The sequence below is a fragment of the Salvelinus fontinalis genome, chromosome 27, assembly GCF_029448725.1.
Source record: "Salvelinus fontinalis isolate EN_2023a chromosome 27, ASM2944872v1, whole genome shotgun sequence".
NCBI lineage: Eukaryota > Metazoa > Chordata > Actinopteri > Salmoniformes > Salmonidae > Salvelinus > Salvelinus fontinalis.
The window spans coordinates 29,496,570-29,518,617 of record NC_074691.1 but is presented as its reverse complement, the minus strand read 5'-3'; the positions used below and the strand labels follow the sequence as shown (position 1 = coordinate 29,518,617).

General features: G+C 43.6%; 1 protein-coding gene across 1 annotated transcript; it reads right to left on the bottom strand.

The window, feature by feature from the left end:
- Positions 1 to 1,111: 1,111 nt before the first annotated feature.
- On the bottom strand, positions 1,112 to 19,882 carry LOC129825407 (4-galactosyl-N-acetylglucosaminide 3-alpha-L-fucosyltransferase 9-like). The gene is made up of 2 exons (XM_055885499.1): positions 19,494 to 19,882; positions 1,112 to 2,601 (listed from the first exon to the last, which is right to left on the bottom strand). Exon 2 carries the CDS (start codon positions 2,591 to 2,593, stop codon positions 1,475 to 1,477), a length of 1,119 nt encoding a protein of 372 aa, XP_055741474.1. The 5' UTR covers positions 2,594 to 2,601; positions 19,494 to 19,882; the 3' UTR covers positions 1,112 to 1,474.
- Between the last annotated feature and the right edge of the window lie 2,166 nt (positions 19,883 to 22,048).

The following is a 22,048-nucleotide window of genomic DNA, read 5'->3' as shown; positions in this document are numbered from 1 at the left end:
AAAGATACCTTAATAAAAAATGACTCAAGTAAAAGTCCCCCAGTGAAATACTACTTGAGTAAAAATATGAAAGTATTTGGTTTTAAATAAATATACTTAAGTATCAAAAGTAAATGTAATTGCTAAAACATTTGAATATTGAAAGTAAATGTATAAATCATTTCAAATTCCCTATATTAAACAAATCAGATGGCACCATTTTTTTTAATTAACCATTGATTTTTTATTTATGAATAACCAGGGGCACACTCCAACACAGACATCATTTAGGGATGACCAGGGATGTTCTCTTGATAAGTGCGTGAACTGGACCATTTCTGTCATGCTAGCCATTCAAAATGCAACGAGTACTTTTGAGTTTCAGGGGGGGGGGGGGAAGTACATTATTTTCTTTAGGAATGTAGTGAAGTAAAAGTAGTAAAAAATATAAATAATTAAGTACAGATACCCCCCCAAAACGATTTAAGTAGTACTTTAAAGTATTTCTACTTAAGTACTTTACATCACTGCTCTTTGCTAAGACGCTGTTTATTTTTTTATGAAAACATTCAAATAGAAACAAATCACAGCAAGGCCTTTCCTGCAGTCAAATGGCCAAATTTCCCTCATGGGTGGAATGATATTCATATTTTAAAGCCCATAACCATGTGAGGTATATACTTTTGTTTCAAAGTAGATTTGTTTAAGACTACCAATAATCACTCTTTGACCCCGATTTAGCCTACTGCTGTAAAAGGTAAATTGTTAACCAGAAATTATAAGATATTGAGATAAAAACACCTTCAGTAACCGAAAGGTTGCTGGATCGAATCCCCGAGCTGACAAGGTAAAAATCTGTTATTCTGCCCCTGAACAAGGCAGTTAACCCACTGTTCCCCAGAAGGCAGTCAATGTAAATAAGAATGTGTTCTTAACTGACTTGCCTAGTTAAAATAAATGATATATATATATTACAATACATTTACACCATTTCCCTCCAGGGGTACCAACCTTCACAACCTATAAAAAGAGGCATTGCATTTATAGGATGTTTTACAGTACACTGCAGCTGCTCTTCAAGCCAAACTCAGTTTCAAGTCTCTGATGTGTAACTGTCTCATTTCATGGACAATTTTAATTGCATTGCTCACTTTATTACATAATTATTTCAGCTCAAAAAAACATGTAAAAGATATAAAACAATCAAGTAGTATTTCAAACAGGAAAGAACGCAGAGGTTGTTGTTGCATAAGATTTTGAATGGTTCCGGGTGTCATAGTTTTACAACGGGCACTTAACCTAGCTACAACCGGTCGACATCCAGGTACACTTCTCCTACAGGTAGTGTGTACACAGATAATAGGGCATAAAGGCACTGTCAGAACATTGCTATGATGGGTTGCTGGTTGTGACCAAATTCCACCTTGGAACATGGTACATTGACAGGATAATATGGTGGTAATAGACATACACGGAAGAGGGTGTAAGTGACTGATTAACCAAAATGCCATTTGTAAATATCGTGAACAACCCTGTACTCCTTATGTTTGCCTACATGGTCACAGGCATAACAAATAGCTTGGATGAACTCTTGACTCAGTTGAACCAGATGTCGCTGAGCTGAAAAGTGTTTATGCCACTGAAAGTAGCGAAGATATGCCTCCTCATCCTTGTCCAACTTCAGGAGGAATTCAGCCAGGGCTTTTGCATTGGGAAAGTCATTAACATGGATGAAGGAATCTCCCGGGACAAAGTCCTCATAGTTCTGTCTCGGTGGGCCCAATACTACTGGCACAGTTCCTGCTGCAAGTGGTCCGTTAAGCTTCTCAGTGATGTAGTCTCTGTGGACTGAGTTCTCAAAGGAGAGGTAGAACTTACAGCTGGAGAGTGTTGAGTAGTAGTCCTCATATCTCAAGAATCTTGCAAAGGCCTTTCCAAAGAGATCCACCTTAATATGTTTGACAAGTTCTCTGTAATAGTTATCCCTTACTGCTGTTCCAGTTGCAGGGTTATTGTTACTCACAATCCAGCAAACTAATTTATCCTTCTTGGGCAGTACAAAGTCCTCACCCTGGCCTTTCCTTGCAGTTAAGCGCCAACGTACAGGGATGTCTGCGTCTTCCCTATAACTCAAGGTCAAGTTGAAAAGGTTCTCTAGACCAGGTATCCTAATTGTGTTTGTAGGTGATTCCACATGGTACCAGATCCACTTCTGGAATGGTGGTCGAGGTGATGGAGGCAAGTTGGATAAATCGTGTTTGATGGATTTGTGAAAGATGAGCACCCCGTCTGCCTTGTTGTACAGAGACTGGTCATCTGTCAGTTGGCAGCTATCAATGTTGAACAAAGTGGTGCAATCGCTAAAATCAAACCTGCGGTTTTCAGGCCAGAACCACAACAGCATGATGGGCTTGTCTGGTTCTGGCTGCTTCTTAGACAAGGAACTGTTCTCAGGTGGCTTTGAGTAATGACGTGGCAAAGCAGGTTGGGGTCGGCAGATCTGAGATGGAGCTGATTGATAGTACATTACAAACAGCGTCAGAAATCCTCCTAGACCAAGGATCCCCATCAAGATGATACGCAAAGGTCCAGTAAGGAATATACTAGACAGCATTTTGGCTCCTGTAAAGAGCAAAATAAAAACATTATTACATTCACACAAAGAAATGCAACTAAATTAAGAATTTTGTTTAATTGTTAAACAGCTTGTGTACAGACAAAGTAAAAGAAAATAAGTTGGTGCAGATTAAACACGTATATTATATTTAACATTTAATATACACTGCACATTTGTGGCCCGCTGGAGGTCATTTTGCAGGGCTCTGGCAGTGCACCTCCTTGCACAAAGGCGGAGGTAGCGGTCCTGCTGCTGGGTTGTTGCCCTCCTACGGCCTCCTCCACGTCTCCTGATGTACTGGCCTGTCTCCTGGTAGGGCCTCCATGCTCTGGACACTACGCTGACAGACACAGCAAACCTTTTTGCCACAGCTCGCATTGATGTGCCATCCTGGATGAACTGCACTACCTGAACCACTTGTGTGGGTTGTAGACTCCGTCTCATGCTACCACTAGAGTGAAAGCACCGCCAGCATTCAACAGTGACCAAAACATCAGCCAGGAAGCATAGGAACTGAGAAGTGGTATGTGGTCACCACCTGCAGAACCATTCCTTTTTTGGGGGTGTCTTACTAATTGCCTATAATTTCCACCTTTTGTCTATTCCATTTGCACAACAGCATGTGAAATTTATTGTCAATCAGTGTTGCTTCCTAAGTGGACAGTTTGATTTCACAGAAGTGTGATTGACTTGGAGTTACATTGTGTTGTTTAGGTGTTCCCTTTATTTTTTTGAGCAGTGTATTTGCCCTCATCCTGTCCCGAAAGACAACTCTCTCAAAAGCGATAAAGAGCTAATACCCAGGAGCGGCAGGTAGCCTAGCAGTTATAGGCAATCCTGGACGAATTCAGTGTCTGACGGTTCTGGCAGTAAGTGAGCTGGCAACCGGAGGGTTGCTGGTATCAAATCCTAGATGCCATTGTGCCCTTAAGCAAGGCACTTAACTCCCCACGACAACAGCTCCTCAGGCACCCAGTGTGGCAGCCCCCCCACACCTCTCCAACACACACACACTACATACATATTTTGGAGGGGTTAGGTTAAAAGCGGAGGTAAAATTTCAGTTGGACCTTGTGTGCAAATTCTGATTGGAAATAGAAACAAGGAAACATCTACCTGGCTACCTCAGGATTGTGTTCAAGTTTATTTCAGCACAACCTGTTGGATATATTTTTTTGACAATGGTTGGTGAGGTACACTTAAAAAAAAAAAAAGTAATCTCATACCCTCTTGCTTTACCAACATAGGCCCGGTTTTAGGTCACATTGATATTTTCTTTTGCTGAAAATAATTCTAGAATATAGGCTAAAGAGCTCGCTGTAGCTCTTAAATGATCTATGGCTATTCAAAAAGTATTTTTTTTACACAATACAGTTTTCCCATCAAGAGAATAAATGTTGTGTAGCCTATTATGCATCTAAGTGTTTGTATTATACGGTGTGTTTGCCACGTGTTACGTATTTTCCATACTATTGTGTATACAATGTTTGAGTATGTAAAATTGTGCATAATTCAGTGTGTGTAAACTTTGACCAAAAACAAGTAAAGCCGGAGTCGCTCGTTCCCACTTTTGCTATAGAAAATATCAATGTGACCTAAAAACAGGGTATTTTGCAATTGCTCAAATCATTGTAGCCTAATGAAAGGCGGGAATTGAGCGTCAAGTAGGCCTACAGATTCTACAATTAAAATAACTTACCATGAAGTAGCAAGTGAAGCGACGTTGCCATAGATCTAATATGTTGACCTGTAGATTATTGGTTAGGCTACTGTGAAATGTGTGCGCTTTTAGATAATAGTAGCCTATAGCTGGCCTAATAAATACGAATATTGAAGCAACTGATGTAGCCTAATGGCTTAATACTAGGTAGGTCTATCGATTGAACATACATGAAAGTGATGTCAATATTTAGCCTAATAATCTAACTAGCTATCATATAATTCATACGTCTTGGTTTTACTTTGTTTTTTTAAATGCATCCTTGCTTCGCTTGTTTATAACATTGCAAACTTTTTAGGCTTTATATTCAACAGTGAAGTTTTTGGAGGTCAGAGACAGATAAACATCTTCCTTCTATGTTTAGCAGAGGTGTAAGTGACACAGGAGGGCAAACAGTGGTATAAGACACATACACCTCGATCACACCGACAGTGTTGTTTCACTAAATGGTTGGCAGATATCTGGATATTTGTTCAACATTTCACCTTCTGATACCACTTCTGTCAAGCATACAGTTGAGGTATATGTTCGATAAATCCAACGTATGCACTACACAGAACGCACTGCAACTGCCTCTGCAACGCAATGCTGCAAGGCAAAAGCAGCGTTCCATTGGAAATGAATGTACTTCTGGTGGACCAAAATTCAATTTTCACCGTCGGTGTAATTGAGGCATAAACTGTTCTATAAGTGGTCTGAGGCAGGAGTTAGATTATGAGCGATTTCAAGTGCAACGTTAATAAAAAGCTGTTTTGGGAAATGGCTCAGGAATTTAAAGATGCTCTTACGAAGGTTCTAACAATGAACTTATTAGCCTTAAGATGTTTTTGGGAAACCAGGCCCTGGTCTGCGTTCAGTAAAAACAGAAACTGTGATTTACTGAATGACCAGTTGTGTTCAAAATGCACCGCTGCCCTTTACATATGTCACTCATTGATTAAAGCCACAAGCACCAAACATTACGAAGAGTATAAGGGCCAAGTGAATAAATGTTTTTTTGTGAACAGTAGCAATATATCTTTTTTGAGACGAAAGTAAACATTTTTATAATAAAGTCTCAGTTATACAGTATTTCAATATTAATGTAGGGGATATGGTTAAAGGAATGTCTCCCTGGCTCCCCGTTGCTGTGCGTGCCACCAATGAAATGCCTGAGTTAGATGACCTGGTGAAACTATACTTTAGAATTGGCTTTAGTAAGGAAATCCTTGATCTTTTAGCACATAATATTTTGTAGTATTAGGACCTGGAAAATATTGCCACAGATTGTTTTCAGAAGGAGGAACTGTGGTCACATACACTACATGACCAAAAGTATGTGGACACCTTCACGTCAAACATCTCATTCCAAAATCTTCGGCATTAATATGGAGTTGGTCCCCCCTTTGCTGCTATAACAGCCTCCACTCTTCTGGGAAGGCTTTCCACTAGATGTTGGAACATTGCTGCAAGGACTTGCTTTCATTCAGCCCCAAGAGCATTAATGAGGTCAGGAGATTAGGCCGGGTTTGCAGTCTGCGTTCCAATTCATCCCAAAGGTGTTCAATGGGCTTAAGGGCAGTGCTCGGTGCAGGCCAGTCAAGTTCTTCCACACCAATCTCGACAAACGATTTCTGTATGGGCCTCGCTTTGTGCAGGGGGGCATTGTCATCTTGAGACAGGAAAGGGCCGTCCCCAAACTGTTGCCACAAATTTAGAAGCGCAGAATCATCTAAAATGTCATTGTATGCTGTAGCGTGAAGAGACTTCCCATCACTGGAACCAAGGGGCCTAGACCGAAACATGAAAAACATCCCCAGGTCATTACTCCTCCACCAAACTTTAAAATTGGCACTATGCACCCAGATGCATTCGTCAGACTGCCAGGTGGTGAAGCTTGAGTTATCACTCAGAATGTGTTTCCACTGCTCCAGAGTCCAATGGCGGTGAGCTTTACACCAATCCAGCCAACGCTTGGCATTGCTTCAAGATGGCCTTAGTGATTTATGGAGGTTTGGAAAAAAAAAGTCAAGGCCATCAGTCCCTGTACCTAAGAAAGCAAAGGTAATTGAAATAAATGACTATCGCCCCGTAGCACTCACATCTCATCATAAAGTGCTTTGAGAGACTAGTCAAGGATCATATCACCTCCACCTTACCTGCCACCCTAGACCCACTTCAATTTGCTTACCGCCCCAATAGATCCAGACACGATGCAACCACCACCACACTGCCCTGTCCCATCTGGACAAGAGGCATACCTATGTAATATAAGTGTTTATTGACTATAGCTCAGCATTCAACACCATAGTACCCTCCAAGCTCGAGGCCCTGGATCCCACCCTGTGCAACTGGGTCCTGGACTTCCTGACGGTCACCCCCAGGTGGTGAAGGTAGGAAACAACACTTCTTCGCTGATCCTTAACACTGGGGCCCCACAAGGGTGCATGTTCAGCCCCCTCCTGTACTCCCTGTTCACCCATGTCTGCATGGCCATGCACGTCTCCAACTCAATCATCAAGTTTTCAGACGACACTACAGTGGTAGGCTTGATTACCAACAACGATGAGACAGCGTACAGGGAGGAGGTGAGGGCTCTGGGAGTGTGGTGTCAGGAAAATAACCTCACACTCAACAAAACATAGGAGATGATTGTGGATTTCAGGAAACAGCAGAAGGAGCACCCCCTTATCCACATCGATGGGACCGCAGTGGAGAAGGTGGAAAGCTTCAAGTTCCAAAGCGTACACCGCACTGACAAACTGAAGTGGTCCACCCACAGAGACAGTGTGGTGAAGAAGGCGCAACAGCGCTTCTTCAACCTCAGGAGGCTGAGCCACTGCCTGTTCACCCTACTATCATCCAGAAGGCGAGGTCAGTACAGGCGCATCAAAGCTGGGACCGAGAAACTGAAAAACAGCTTCTATCTCGAGGCCATCAGACTGCTAAACAGCCATCACTAGCACATCAACGGCAGCTGGCTAGAGACATAGATTAGGAATCACTGGCCACTTTTAGAAATGGTTTACTAGCCACTTTAATAAGGTTCCATATCTAGCATTACTCATCTCATACAGTTGAAGTCAGAAGTTTACATACATTTAAACTCAGTTTCACAATTCCTGACATTTAATCCCAGTAAAAAATCCCTGTTTTTAGGTAAGTTAGGATCACCACTTTATTTTAAGAATGTGAAATGTCAGAATTATAGTAGATAAAATTATTTATTTAAGCTTTTATTTCTTTCATCACATTCCCAGTGGGTCAGACGTTTACATGCACTCAATTAGTATTTGGTAGCATTGCCTTTAAATTGTTTAACTTGGGTCAAACATTTTGGGTAGCCTTCCACAAGCTTGCCACAATAAGTTGGGTGATTTTTGGCCCATTCCTCCTGACAGAGCTGGTGTAACGGAGTCAGGTTTAGGCCTCCTTGCTCGCACACACTTTTTAAGCTCTGCCCACACATTTTCTATAGGATTGAGGTCAGGGCTTTGTGATGGTCACTCCAATACCTTGACTTAGTTGTCCTTAAGCCATTTTGCCACAACTTTGGAAGTATGCTTGGGGTCATTGTCCATTTGGAAGACCCATTTGCGACCAAGCTTTAACTTCCTGATTGATGTCTTGAGATGTTGCTTCAATATATCCACATACTTTTCTTGCCTCAGGATGCCATTTATTTTGTGAAGTGCACCAGTCCCTCCTGCAGCAAAGCACCCCCACAACATGATGCTGCCACCCCCGTGCTTCACGGTTGGGATGCTGTTCTTCGGCTTGCAAGCCTCCCCCTTTTTTCGCCAAACATAACGATGGTCATTATGGCCAAAGAGTTCCATTTTTGTTTCATCAGACCAGAGGACATTTCTCCAAAAAGTACGATCTTTGTCCCCATGTGCAGTTTGCAACCCATAGTCTAGCTTTTTATGGCGGTTTTGGAGCAGTGGCTTCTTCCTTGCTGAGAGGCCTTTCAGGTTATGTTATAGGACTCGTTTTACTGTGGATATAGATACTTTTGTACCCGTTTCCTCCAGCATCTTCACAAGGTCCTTTGCTGTTGATCTGGGATTGATTTGCACTTTTTGCACCAAAGGACGTTCATCTCTAAAAGACAGAACGCGTCTCCTTCCTGAGTGTTATGACGGCTGCGTGGTCGCAATTATTTTTCTGAGGTCTTGGCCGATTCCTTTTGATATTCCCATGATGTCAAGCAAAGCGGCACTGAGTTTGAAGGTAGGCCTTGAAATACATCCACAGGTACACCTCCAATTGACTCAAGTGATGTCAATTAGCATATCAGAAGCTTCTAAAACCATGACAATTTTCTGGAATTTTCCAAGCTGTTTAAAGCCACAGTAAACTTAGTGTATGTAAACTTCTGACCCACTGGAATTGTGATACAGTGAATTATAAGTGAAATAATCTGTAAACAATTATTGGCAAAATTACCTGTGTCATGCACAAAGTAGATGTATGTAAACTGCACTCCACACCATCTTAGTCACTTAGTCACTAACACCCATCTCATATGTATATACTGTACTCTATACTATGCCACTATCTTAGTCCAATGCCACTCTGACACATATATATTTCCGTGTATATGTTGTGAAACTGTTAGATATTACTGAACTGTCGGAGCTAGAAGCACAAGCATTTCGCTACACCCACAATAAAATCTGTTTATGTGACCAATAAAATTTGATTTGACATGGTGATTTTAGGCTTGGCTGCTCAGCCATGGAAACCCATTTTATGAAGCTCATGTGCTGACATTGCTTTCAGAGGCCGTTTGGAACTCGGTATTGAGTATTGTAACCAATAACAGACGATTTTTACGTACTACAGCACACGGCGGTCCCGTACTCTGAGCTTATTTGGTCTACCACTTCGCGGCTGAGCAGTTTTTGCACCTAGACGTTTCCACTTCACAATAACAGCCCTTACAGTTGACCAGGGCACCTCTAGCAGTGCAGAAATTTGACGAACTGACTTGTTGGAAAGGTGGCATCCTATGACGGTGCCATGTTGAAAGTCACTGAGCTCTTCATTAAGGCCATTCTACTGCCAATGTTTGTCTATGGAGATTGCATGGCTGTGTGCTCCATTTTATACACCTGTCAGCAGCGAGTGTGGCTGATATAGCCAAATCCACTAATTGGAAGTTGTCATCTGAGACAACGTTCTGCTGCATAGCCTAGGCAAACACCTTGCAAATAAATATGTGCATAACGGCAACTATTATCAACTTTATCCATGGTGCTTTACTAACAGTATTATTATTTACGGCAAAGATTCCTTCTAACGACTATAGGCTAGTTGGCCATGTGAGCACGCCCAATAAAACAAATGATCTTGGGATCCTGGAGACCAGAGTATGCCCCATGTCAAGCTGCTCTCCAAATTCGCTCCAACACCACTATTTTGCAGCCCTTTATAAATCTATAGCGGCACACTAGATTAGCCTACAGGTTAGGGTACTCAATCATACATTACAGTGGGTAAGTGAAAGTAAATTACAGGCCTATGGCTGCCGGAGGAATGAACAATGAAGCAGGGGTTTTCCGCAAGAGTCTGAGGGAGGAGAGGCAGCTCAAGTAATAAGCATAGGCCTATGAGGCTACTTCATTGGAAGTGTAGCCTACATAAAGCACCATGCCATTACGATATATAGGCTGCTGGCCTAGCTGTTACTCTAAAATATACTATACAGTGTTGGCATACGCAGGGGATGGAGAATAACATTGTAGCGAATTCGAAGGCCACCATGTCTGCAGGTAACTCCACGCCTTTTCGCAGTCTGACAATGCACAATGGCCGTTAGAATGGTGTTGCTTTGGGGATACCGTGTGTGTGTGTGTGAGACGCCTGTTTGAACGACTGTTTCAGACACACACACCTCCCGCAATCTCCAAAATATAAACAGCCACAGGACAACTTTGGTTGAACGTGGTAAAGGACCAGTCGCCAAAACTGAAGAGATCTAGCTAGCTAACGACCCCCTTTTCCACATATTTATTTATTTTTATTTGACCTTTATTTAACTAGGCAAGTCAGTTAAGAACAAATTCTTATTTTCAATGACGGCCTAGGAACAGTGGGTTAACTGCCTTGTTCAGGGGAACGACAGATTTGTACCTTTTCAAATCCCCGAGCTGACCTTGCAACCTTTCGGTTACTAGTCCAACGCTCTAACCACTAGGCTACATAGAAAAAACAAGGCAGAGGCTTGCTAGCTAGCTAGCTGTGATTTTCTACAAGGAATCTGCCTCCCGAAAAAAAGCTTCTCCCAAGTGGGTGTAACCTACTCCCATTGCCTGCTGCACTGCTTTTTGGATTCCACCTGGCAATGTGTTGACCGTCTGCCTTGTCTCCCCTTGTCTGGTACAGGTACCCCCGCCACACTCCCGAGCTTTCGCTCGCCTCCAGCACACACGCACTGTTGGGGCGAGTGACGCTTTGAACTTACAATGGCTAGCCCCAAGTCGTTATATAATTTTTCTGGTGCTTTATGCTATTTGCCTCATGACTCCTGAGAACTGAGTTCTGCTCTCGTAAAAGCCTGTGTTTTCTGCACGTTAACACTAGGAGCTTATTACCTAAAATGGATCAATTGAAAGTGTGGGTCAACAGCTCCAATCCAGATGTGTTGGTCAGTACTGAGACGTGGTTAGGGAAGAGTGTTTTGAATACTGATGTTAACCATTCTGGTTCTAACTTTTTTTGGAAAGACATATCTTCCAAAGGTGGTGGAGTGGCAATCTTAACCAAGCAACACCTTCAGTGCTCAGTTGTCTCCATCAAGTCTGTCCCCAAACAATTTAATTTGCTGGTTTTAAGCATTAAACTTTCAAATAGCTCTTTGTTGACTTTTGCTGGGTGTTATTGTCCACCAGCAGCACCAGCCTGTACCCTACCTGCCCTAAGCTCTCTCTTGGCCATTTACACTAAGTCTGAATTTGTCCTGCTAGGTGACCTAAACTGGGACATGCTTAAACCACCTGACCAAGTCATAAAGCAATGGGACTCCCTAAATCTTTCTCAGATTATTACCAACCCGACTAGGTATGATTCCAAGCACCCAGAAAAGGCTACTCTGATGTTTTCCTCACAAATAATCCTGATAGGTATCAGTCTTGTGTTTTCTGTAATGTCATTAGTGATCACTGTTTTACAGCCTGTGTTCATGATGGCTGCTCAGTGAAACGGCCCGTCCTGATTTCTCATAGACGCTTGCTAAAAACTTTCATGAGCAAGCCTTCCTTCATGACCTGGCCTCTGTAAAATGGTATAGAATCAGCTTGATCCCCTCTGTCGAAAATGCTCGAACCTTCTTTTTTTGATATTTTCAGTGGTATTGTTAAACAAGCCCCCATAAAGAAAACGAGAATTAAATACAGGTTCAGCCCCTGGTTTGGCTGTGATCTGTCAGAGTTTCTCCACTTCAAGAATTCCATTTGGCGAAAGGCTCGGCACAGGCATAATCAGGCTGACTGGCTCACGTTCAGGCAAATGAAAAAAAGTGCACTCAGGCTATCCGGAAGGTCAAAGTTAGTTTTTTTAAGGAGCAGTTCTCCAAGAAGTTCTGGCGGTTAAAGACCTGGAGAATAAACCCTCCTCCTCAAAGCTGCCCATGTCCCTTAATGATGTGGTTGTTACTGACAAGTAGCACATGGCTGAGGTCTTTGAATCACTACTTCATTAACTCAGCCATGCCTCCTCGCTTGTCCAACATTTCCTCATCTCCCACCCCTTCAAATGCACATAGCCACGATGCTCCTCCCTCTTTTTCCCTACAAAGTTTCTTCATGCAGACAGTCACTGAGTTCGAGGTGCTAAAGGAGCTCCTTAAACTTGACCCCCAAAAAACATCTGGGTCATATGGTTTAGACCCTTTCTCTTTTAAAGGTTGCAGCCCCTATCATCGCTAAGCCTGTCTCTCCTCTCTGGCGAGGTTCCCATAGCTTGGAAGGCAGCCACGGTGCATCCTTTATTTGAAGGGGATGTCAAGCTGATCCTAACTGTTATAGGCCAATTTCTATTTTTCCCTGTTCATCAAAAGTGTTGAAAAACTTGCCAATAATCAACTGACTAACTTTCTTGATGTCTATAGTATTCTCTCTGTATGCAATCTAGTTTCCGCTCAGGTTATGGATGTGTCACTGCAACCTTAAAATGTCCTCAATGATGTCACCATTGCCCTGGATTCGAAGCAATATTGTGCTGCTATTTATACTGACTTGGACAAAACTTTTGATACGGTAGACCATTCCATTCTTGTGGGCCGGCTAAGGAGTATTGGTGTCTGAGGGGTCTTTGGCCTGGTTTGCTAACTACCTCTCTCAAAGAGTGCAGTGCATGAAGTCAGAACATCTGCTGTCTCAGCCACTGCCCGTCACAAAGGGAGTATCCCAAGGCTCAATCCTAGGCCCCACGCTCTCCTCAATTTACATCAACAACATAGCTCAGGCAGTAGGAAGCTCTCTCATCCATTCATATGCAAATGCTAGTCTTATACCCCTCCCTGGATTGTGATAAACGCTCTACAACAACGCTTTCTTAGTGTCCAACAAGCTTTCTCTACCCTCAACCTTGGTCTGAACACATCCAAAACAAAAGGTAGTGTGGTAAGAAGAATGCCCTTCCGCTCACTGGTGTGGTTACTACCTGAGTATTTAGAGCTGGAGGTAGTCACCTCATAAGTACCTGGGAGTATGGCTACACAGTACACTCTCCTCACAGCACATATCAAAGCTGCAGGCTAAAGTTAAATCAAGTCTTGGTTTCCTCTATCGTAATCTCTCCTCTTTTACCCCAGCTAAACCTGATAGAGATGAGCATCCTACCCATGCTAGATTACGGAGACATAATTTATAGATCGGCAGGAAAGGGTGCTCTTTAGCTGCTAGATGTTCTTTACCATTCGGCCATCAGATTTGCCACCAATGCTCCTTATAGGACACATCATTGCACTCTATACTCTTCTGTAAACTGGTCATCTCTGTATACCTGTCGCAAGACCCACTGGTTGATGCTTATTTATAAAAACACTTAGGCCTCACTCCCCCCTATCTGAGAAACCTACTGCAACCCTCATCCTCCACATACAACACCTGTTCTGACAGTCACATTCTGTTAAAGGTCCCAAAGCACACACATCCCTGGGTCACTCCTCTTTTCAGTTCGCTGCAGCTAGTGGACTGGAATGAGCTGCAACAAACACTCAAACTGGACAGTTTTATCTCAATCGCTTCATTCAAAGACTCAATCATGGACACTCTTACTGACAGTTGTGGCTGCGTCGCATGAAATATTGTTGTCTCTACCTTCTTGCCCGTTGTGCTGTTGCCTGTGCCCAATAATGTTTGCACCATGTTGGGCTGCTGCCACGCTATTTTGTCATGTGTTGCTGCCATGGTATGTTGTCGTGTTAGGTCTCTCTATGTTGTATTGTGGTGTCTCTTGTCGTGAAGTGTGTTTTGTCCTATATTTAAAAAATAATAATAATCCCAGCCCGTCCTCGCAGGGGGCCTTATGCCTTTTGGTAGGCAGTCATGATAACAATTTGTTCTTAACTGACATGCCTAGTTAAAGAATGGTTAAATCAAGTCATCAGATTTCAAATGTGATTAGTGGCAAAATTGGGAAGAAGTGGAATAATAAAATAAGTGTGGGGAATAACAGTAGTGTTCTTTCTGACAAGCACAGTAATTACAATATATATTAGCCCATTGTTAATGAGAATAGTTCAGCTGTTAAGACTAAATTAAGTAAATAGATAAGTCTCCTTTTGACAAGATTTCAAATCTGCCCCTACACCCTAACCAAATTATTCTTCTATTCATTGTCCCCCCCAGAATCAAGCTTACACTTTTCAGTTCACAATTATTTTAATAGCTACAAATCAGGTCACCCTACCAAACTTCCCTGCTAAAACATACAGTAGGTCTGTCTGCTGACTTCTCGTTGTTGCTTCCTAAATGCCAATCACAAAACAAGGGGACTAATGCAATTGTGGATTAAATCAACTTTAGTACATGCTGTCAAATGTCTGCAATAATAGGGACGGGAGTAACAACACTAATTGTGTTAACATTGTACATAAAACAGCACTACCGTGATCCTCTTTTTTTACAGTTTTATAAACTCAGCGGAGAACTTTCTCGCTCCATTCAGCTCCACTCTAATCTTGAGGGGCGTTTCTTTAAAACATGCATTCAATCCCCTTACATAACTAGACCAATGTGCAGCACGACAGGACAATGACAGAGGTTCCGCTCATGATGTTAAATTGCTCCGATTTGGAGCACAGTTAATGCTCTGCTACTATAGAATGGACTAATTCAAAAAATAAAAGCAGTTCTTTTCAAACGAGGTAAAGACAGTTTCAGGTTGGCTAGTCGACGGATATTCACGCTTTCAAATCTTAATAGCCCTCAAACCACTTGAGCCACAGACTCCAAATAAGTGTCATGATGTTGGAAAAATTGCGCACAACATTGCACAGGACTTATTTTCCTCGATTTGAATTCGCTTTACAAAGATAATAAACATGTGGAGAAGTGAGCAGCATTTTGTTTTCCTAGTTGAATTAGGGAGCGTGACCAAAGTACAAACTTTTTTTTTTTTTTTTTTTTTACATTCGAATTTCAATAGCTCCTTAGTCATGTGACCTACTGACCTCAAACTACTTTCAGAATGTCCACGGACTGGCGGAGACGGGCGCCGTGAGGTGTCCAGTGCAGAAACGCAACCGATCCCGGAGAAGCTGGCGGGAGCCCCGGGGAGAGTTCTCTTTTCTTTGTGAAGGGCAGGGCGCCCTGGAATGGGTTCGCCCGAAGGGGTCACTCCTTCGCCACCATTGGAAGTTCGTTGTGCGGCCAATCTCGTGGTCTCGCAAGGGGCTGTGTGCATCGGTTTGTCAGGGTGGTGTCCGTCGGCGGACCGGTGGGGTCTGGCGGTTGGCGACTCTGCGACTCTGGACACGCGCCCTGCCCCATCTCGTGAATCTCCCGAGCTATGGCACACGCCGGCCCCGTTCGCGCGGTGCATAGCAGCTGACTTAGGACTGTTACGGACCAGGGGAATCCAAGTGTTTAATTAAAACAAAGCATCGAAGGCCCAAGGTGGCTGTTGACGCAATGTGATTTCTGCCCAGTGCTCTAAATGTCAAAGTGAAGAAATTCAATGAAGCGCGGGTAAACAGCAGGAGTAACTATGACTCTTAAGGAGTCCTTAGCCCAGGACATTGGGGGTCTATGCTTCTCAAAATAATGTGAAGTTGAATACGGGCGAGCCCAAACCATACATTGTGTCACCTGCTTGCAGGTGGCCCTAACATAACAACAAACTGGAGCAAAAGGTGCCTTTAGGTCGAACGAAACCCTGGTCCGGCTGAGAGGGACTACCTCGGATAGGTTAAGACAGGGGAGGTAAGGGAAGACGGCAAAGTCAGATCCATAACTTCGGGATAAATAGTACCGTAGCCCTTGGAGGGCTCTTCCAACCTCTACTCTGTGTGTCACTTGTTTGAGGGAGTCTCTCCAACAGCTAGGATACATACTGTCTCTAGCATGTTAGTACAGGGGGTAAGGGAGATAACTGCTAGAGGGCTACCTCATTCTCTTCCAATCCCTCCCTGTATGTCACCTGTTTTCAGGTGTTGCTAACGATGCAAACCAAACAGGAGTTAGCTGCAGATGGTGACGGCTGTTGATTGTTTACGGAAGGTGGCAGTCGGTCCTGTAATATACGGCTTTCGGTCAAGCATGAAAATGTGAGGGCGGTTCCACCAGACTCAATGATTTTCTGCTCTTGTAAATCTGAGAATAATGGTTCGAACGCATCCCTGGCTTTGGCTGTGGGGGTTAAGTCCTGGGAGACGGCTGATGAAAGTGTACTATGTGGTGAAACGTTTGAACACGACTTTCCTAGTTAAATAAAGGTTAAATAAAAAGAAATAAAAACTTAGCCAACTCTAAACCAAAGGTTTGAATCGAAAGCTGGCTTTGGCTGGACCCGCTAACAGTGGAGCACTAAATGGAGATGGAATGTGCCTAGCGGGTATGAACACTGCCAGGTCTCAGGTTCACCGGGGTGCGGGACTTTACACATTCTATGTGGGAGCTCTCCTCCACGCTCCTTGGAGCATGTAGTGGAGAGGACATGTGTCTTACCATTAGCTGACACTACCAGGCCTCAGGCTTGCCTGTGTGGGACACCACACATTGTATTTGGGGAGGTCTCCTCTACGCTCACTAGACTCGAGGTGGAGACTAAACCCATTGTCCCCGCAGTGACAGGGCAACGCATGGATCTGGCTCATGCCCTACGAAGTGAGGAGAGGTATCTCCAGCTTGTCTGGGGAGGGAGGCCTACATCTGATGTGGGTAGTACCATCAACACCCATTGATTTTCTGTGGACCCATAAAACGGACGGAAGCAGCCTAAGTCTAAGTCAGAATCTCCCCTAAACGTAACGATACCTTAGCGCCACGGATCTTCGGTTGGCCCAGGATAGTCTACCTCTTTTGGCAGGTGAGTAGAGCCGTTCGTGACACAGTTGGGGTGCGGCCGGATGAGTTGCTGCCCCTCTCCTGATGCGCACCACATGTTTGTAGGGAACCTGGTGCTAAATCACTCGTAGACTACCTGATTCTGGGTTAAGGTTTCGTACATGGCAGAGCAGCTCACTCGCTGCGATCTATTGAAAGTCAGCCCTCGATCCAAGCTTTTGTCGGGGATGGAAGGCGTCTTCCTCCACCATCCTCCTTCTTTACTAATGGGTTACCAGGTGCACGCAGACGGGCCAGAAGCCAGACACCGAGTGTGAGTGGGCACAGGCAGGCGGGTAGAAGGCATAAAACATTGAGTTTGGGCTCTGGATATGTAGGGGGCTAGGTGGTGGTCACCCATCCACCCGGACTCGTCCTCTGGTGGGACTGTGAGTCAGGTTGGGACTCGCTGTGGAAGTCAAAGGGTCACCAGGTGCACTAGGAGGCCTCCCCCAAGGCGGGGGGCACTCAAAGTCCGAGCAGGGGCGGCCGGACTCGGGGGGCTGGGAGCAGCACTCAGACTGTGGAGGTTGGAGCAGGGACTTAGTCTCTGAGTGTAAAAAAGTAGGTGGGTCACTAGGTGCACAGAGCCTGTTTCACGGGGTTCCTGACAGCGGGACTATAGACGTCTTAGTAATTCCAAGTAGTAAGCTATACTCTAAGGCCAAAGGAGAGGGGTGTTGACCGGATAGGGAGAGTAGGTGTGGAGGCCTGTAGTTCCAGGGAGTAAGCTATACACTCTCAGGCCCAGGGAGAGGGCAGGCAGGCGGGCAGGCAGGGAGTAGGCCTAGAGGCCAGGAGACAGACATCACCAATCCCTGCCCTCCTCCTCTATTTTCCTTACATTTTGTGGCTAGAGTCAAATATTCTCTATAGAACAAACTTCAAGTCAGGACAGTCAAACAAAATTAATAATTCATGTATGTGTGTTATATTAACCAGAGGGAGTAAAATGTAGGCAAGCAATAAACATTTCAAACTACTAGACAAATAAGACATGTGAGAGATTTATTTAGACTAATACACTTGAAACAAATAGCGAAACCTAAAACTGCAGACATTACTAGTGCGTGCCCCCCCCCCCCATCAAACCGCCATAAAAAATATAATGAAACGCAGCCTGATGTGATCGCCTTGAAGGACACACAAAAACAATGCTTTCTGCTACTAAGATCAGTGAAATGTAGGCTAAACTGACAACGGAGTGAAGAGCAGAAATCTCAACTAGCAAGCAAGTCGCAGCAATGAAGAAATGTGTGCGCGTTCACGCGAGGGGAGAGCGGGGGCAGCATAACACCCGTGCCAATATAGCCTCAACAGCGGCTTCTCGGGCATTATCACTTAAATTATCGAAAGGCAGAAATCAACGTAATTGCGCATTCGCAGTATGGATAAATCTAGCGGACTAAAACTCCGCTAGGAAAACCTAGTGTGATTATCTGTTGCATAGGTTGCCTTTACACAGGAAGCACAATTCTGATCTTTACTCCTAACCTAATTATTTTCACAATTAAGGCTGCCTGTCTAAACGCAGCCTACGGAATCAGTGTTTACTAAAAAGTAGGTAACGTTCTAAATAGTAGCCTAAAGTATGACTAGTAAGCTTGGGGGACCGATTTCACAAAAACATATTAGATCTAAGTTCATCGTTAGAACCTTCGTATGAGGTTCATCACATCTCCGAGCTATTTTCCAAAACCATCGTTTTTAACGTTGCACTTAAACATTCGTAATCTAGGGCCTGTCCCAGACCACTCGTACAACAGCTAAATGCATAGTTAATTCTTTTTTTTTGCCCTCCCTTGTCACTATATACACAGATCTCCGCTAAACATATAATCACATGGTTTATCCGTCTTCTCTGTGACCGCTGATAGAGGAACAAAGTTGACGAAAAAAAGTAGCAAATGTCTTTGCAATTGATACAAAGAAGCGACGCATACAAATATGCTTAACATGAAAACCGAGATGACTACAATAAAAATATAACACACTAGACTATAGGCCTATTTCAATCATATTGAAATATATTTCATGTTCAATCAATTGAGTTCTATTGTGTTACTTGTAGGCGACTAATTTGTCTCAATATATTTCAGGATCTAACATATGCTCAATGTGCCAAAATCGTCGATTAAGTGCATTTTCATTGGGCAAACGGAATAAACCCCTCTATTTGCAGCCGTAGTTGGCCTATTAATCTATAGCAGCTGATTAGTTGTCAGTATTGTGAACGAATTATATGGTTAAGGAAATATTTAAATTGAGAAAGCGGATACGAGTGCTCTTCTTGCGAGCCTATCACTATTGACACATGCTCCAACCACGCACCTAGCGACCGTTCTTTCTACGTGGTGTTTTGAGAAACGCATGTTGAAACGCGGCTGCTGTAGGAAAGCTGCATCGTTAAAACACTCGTAAACCTAAATGATATCGCTATCGGGAAACTGAGCACAGCACAGTTGGCGATGTAGTTTGAGTGAGTAGTAGACAATACATTTCGGACACGGCCTCAGAAATATAAGTCAATCCTGTAAAATATATAAGTACATTTGGATGTATTATTTTACTTGACCATTCAAAACGGAACTCAACAAGGCACCAATAAGTGAAAGCATGTAAGACAAAAAAAAGTATGCCTCACCGGTCAACAGGTTGTTCTTGTCACGCCGTATTCAGAGCTTCTGGTCAAGTCATTCATACACACACGCCCGATGAGAACTATGGTAGCTGTGAGGTGTTTCTTTGGTAGGCCTACTCAGCAGTTCAATAAAGCTATAGGAAACCGCGAGAAGCTGTTTCACAAGATCCTCCAAATACATTGGGTGTGAGAAGGAAGAAAATATCCTTCTGGACACCCTTGCAGCTGGAAAATATAGCAGTATTGTCAAGGCGAAATAGAGGTTAACCTCAACGGGGAGGGGCAAGCCAGATCGCGTTACTTCCTTCTAAGCCACGCCAATAAACGGTAAAGAAAAACATCCTCCATCGGGTTTCTTAGGAAAGTGGTGATGCAAGAAGTTCTACTTCATACATTTCAGACGTCAGTACGGTTGAAAGTATTGATTATATCAGGTAATAATAACAATAGTCACGCCGTTGACGTGAAAGCGTGGGAGGAAGTGTGCGTGGTTCATATAAAACCGTACACCAGACACTCATTGTCCATTATTTCTTCTCGCAAAGTTATTTTAGTAGTATCAAGCAAGTTGACTGCTCCCATTGTTCGGATTGCATCTTCCCATGTCCTGTTTTTAGGATATGTCGCCGTTGACATGACAGCGCATGATTTATTTAATTGGCCGTAATTTAAGTTAGGCTATTTGATCGGAAAAACCTGCATGATGTAAAAGGTGTCCGTCTCATTACATTGCCATACATTTTATCTCCAGCCTGTAGGCTACAGAAAAGGCCACATACTATTTCTACCATATCCTAAAGCTACATTATTTATTTTTTATATATATTTTTTGACCGAACTTTGGTGGAGCGCCCCAACTATGCGTCTCTCCAACAGCACCCTGGAGAGGCGAGCTGGGAATGGACAAGCAAAATATTTTGTGCCCCTCTCTTTGACAGTGGGAACTGTTTATCACAGGGCGGCATCAGCACTCACATAAAAAGCCCATAAGGCACTGGGTTGAGAGAAATTGTCATTGTTTTTTAGCAGAATTATGTTTTATGTGTTGTTAACCAGACCGGACTTGGTGAGTTTGGCTCAGAAAATGCCACCCTCGTCAATTTGCCGCCTAATTCTGCCAAATGAACGGGCCGGCCACAGTGACAGCTCTCCGCTACCTATCCCCTTTATTGGAGGACATCGGGCTTCCTTGTCTTGTGCTGACTTAGCCCCCCAGCTAGTGTGTGTGTTGGCCACTGTATTCCGGTGCTAACCTTTCCAAGATATCCTCCACTGCTGTGCTCGTTATCGAGGCCACCGGGCACTAGTCGTCCTTCGATTATTTTAAACTCCAAACGGTCACTTCCCTATATAACCGTGTCTAGGAAGGATGTTAGTTTAGCCAGCTATAAATCGTGAGATTCGGGTTGCCACTGTAACAGGGTGGTTATGTTTCCACTTGCCTCTAAAGAAAGGTGTATTTAATGTTCAAGCATTCTTATTGGGTGGTTCAATTCCGATGACAATAAGGCGTGTTGTGATTGTCCCTGCTTGCAGATGAGGGAGATCGCGAACGTCAGGTCTCCCCAGTATGAAATGTGATGCAAGGGGTAGGTCACGTTCTGAATACTGTTTTCTATTTTATAATGTGTACAAGTTTGCTGTACATTGCTGATTTATACATGTGTGTGTATATGGTACCTGTTAGGGACGGAGGGACTTTCTGAGATGTGTTTTGGTGTATGATTGCTGTATATAAGTGTGTTACATGCTGACCAGACCGACACGTCTCGTGCGCGAGCATCGCAAAATAAATGTAGAAATCCATGTTATTCAATTATTGCACCCACACTGCTTGCACGCACCAACAAGCATCTGCTACGCCAAGGGCTAAAATAGAAGTCATTCCTATTTCTGACGCAGATCGCGCTGAAAGTAATCTCCTCATTGGTTTATAGAAGCAGGTACCCACGTGCTATCCCCTCATTGGTTATACCCACGTGGGTGATTGAAAGACGAACTGTTTTGCCGGTAGTCGTGGTAATACTATGAAAGTTTAGATGCGATCACCATATAAGTTAAACGATGAAAAGGCCTGGAAGGAGGAGAGATGACTAGAATCGATTCGGTTGGCTGTTTCATGTGTGGATTAATTGTCAGAGTAGAGGTCCTTGTGCATTTCAGGTAAAACAACAACTCAATGTTTATATCCCAGGACAAATTAGCTAGCAACAGCAAGCTAACTAAATAGGACAAATTAACATTAGCTAGCAAGTGAAAGCTAACTAGCTAAATTGCCACACATGTTTAATGCTTTTCGACCTGTCCCCAAATTAATGTCATTGGTTCAGAGATTATTTTGATATTTTAACCTGCGTATCGTGATCGCGTTTGGTGTGGGGGGGCAAAATAAATTTAAGCACAATGGCGCACGCGTGCAGCCGGTTTGGGTTCCGTGTTAGCTAGCATGCTGGTCACCTAAGCCCACTGCTAACAGTTGTTTTCATGCTACAGATTTTACCATCGACAGCCATCAACATCATCAAGCCCTGCACAACTAACGTGCTGTTTCCTATTTA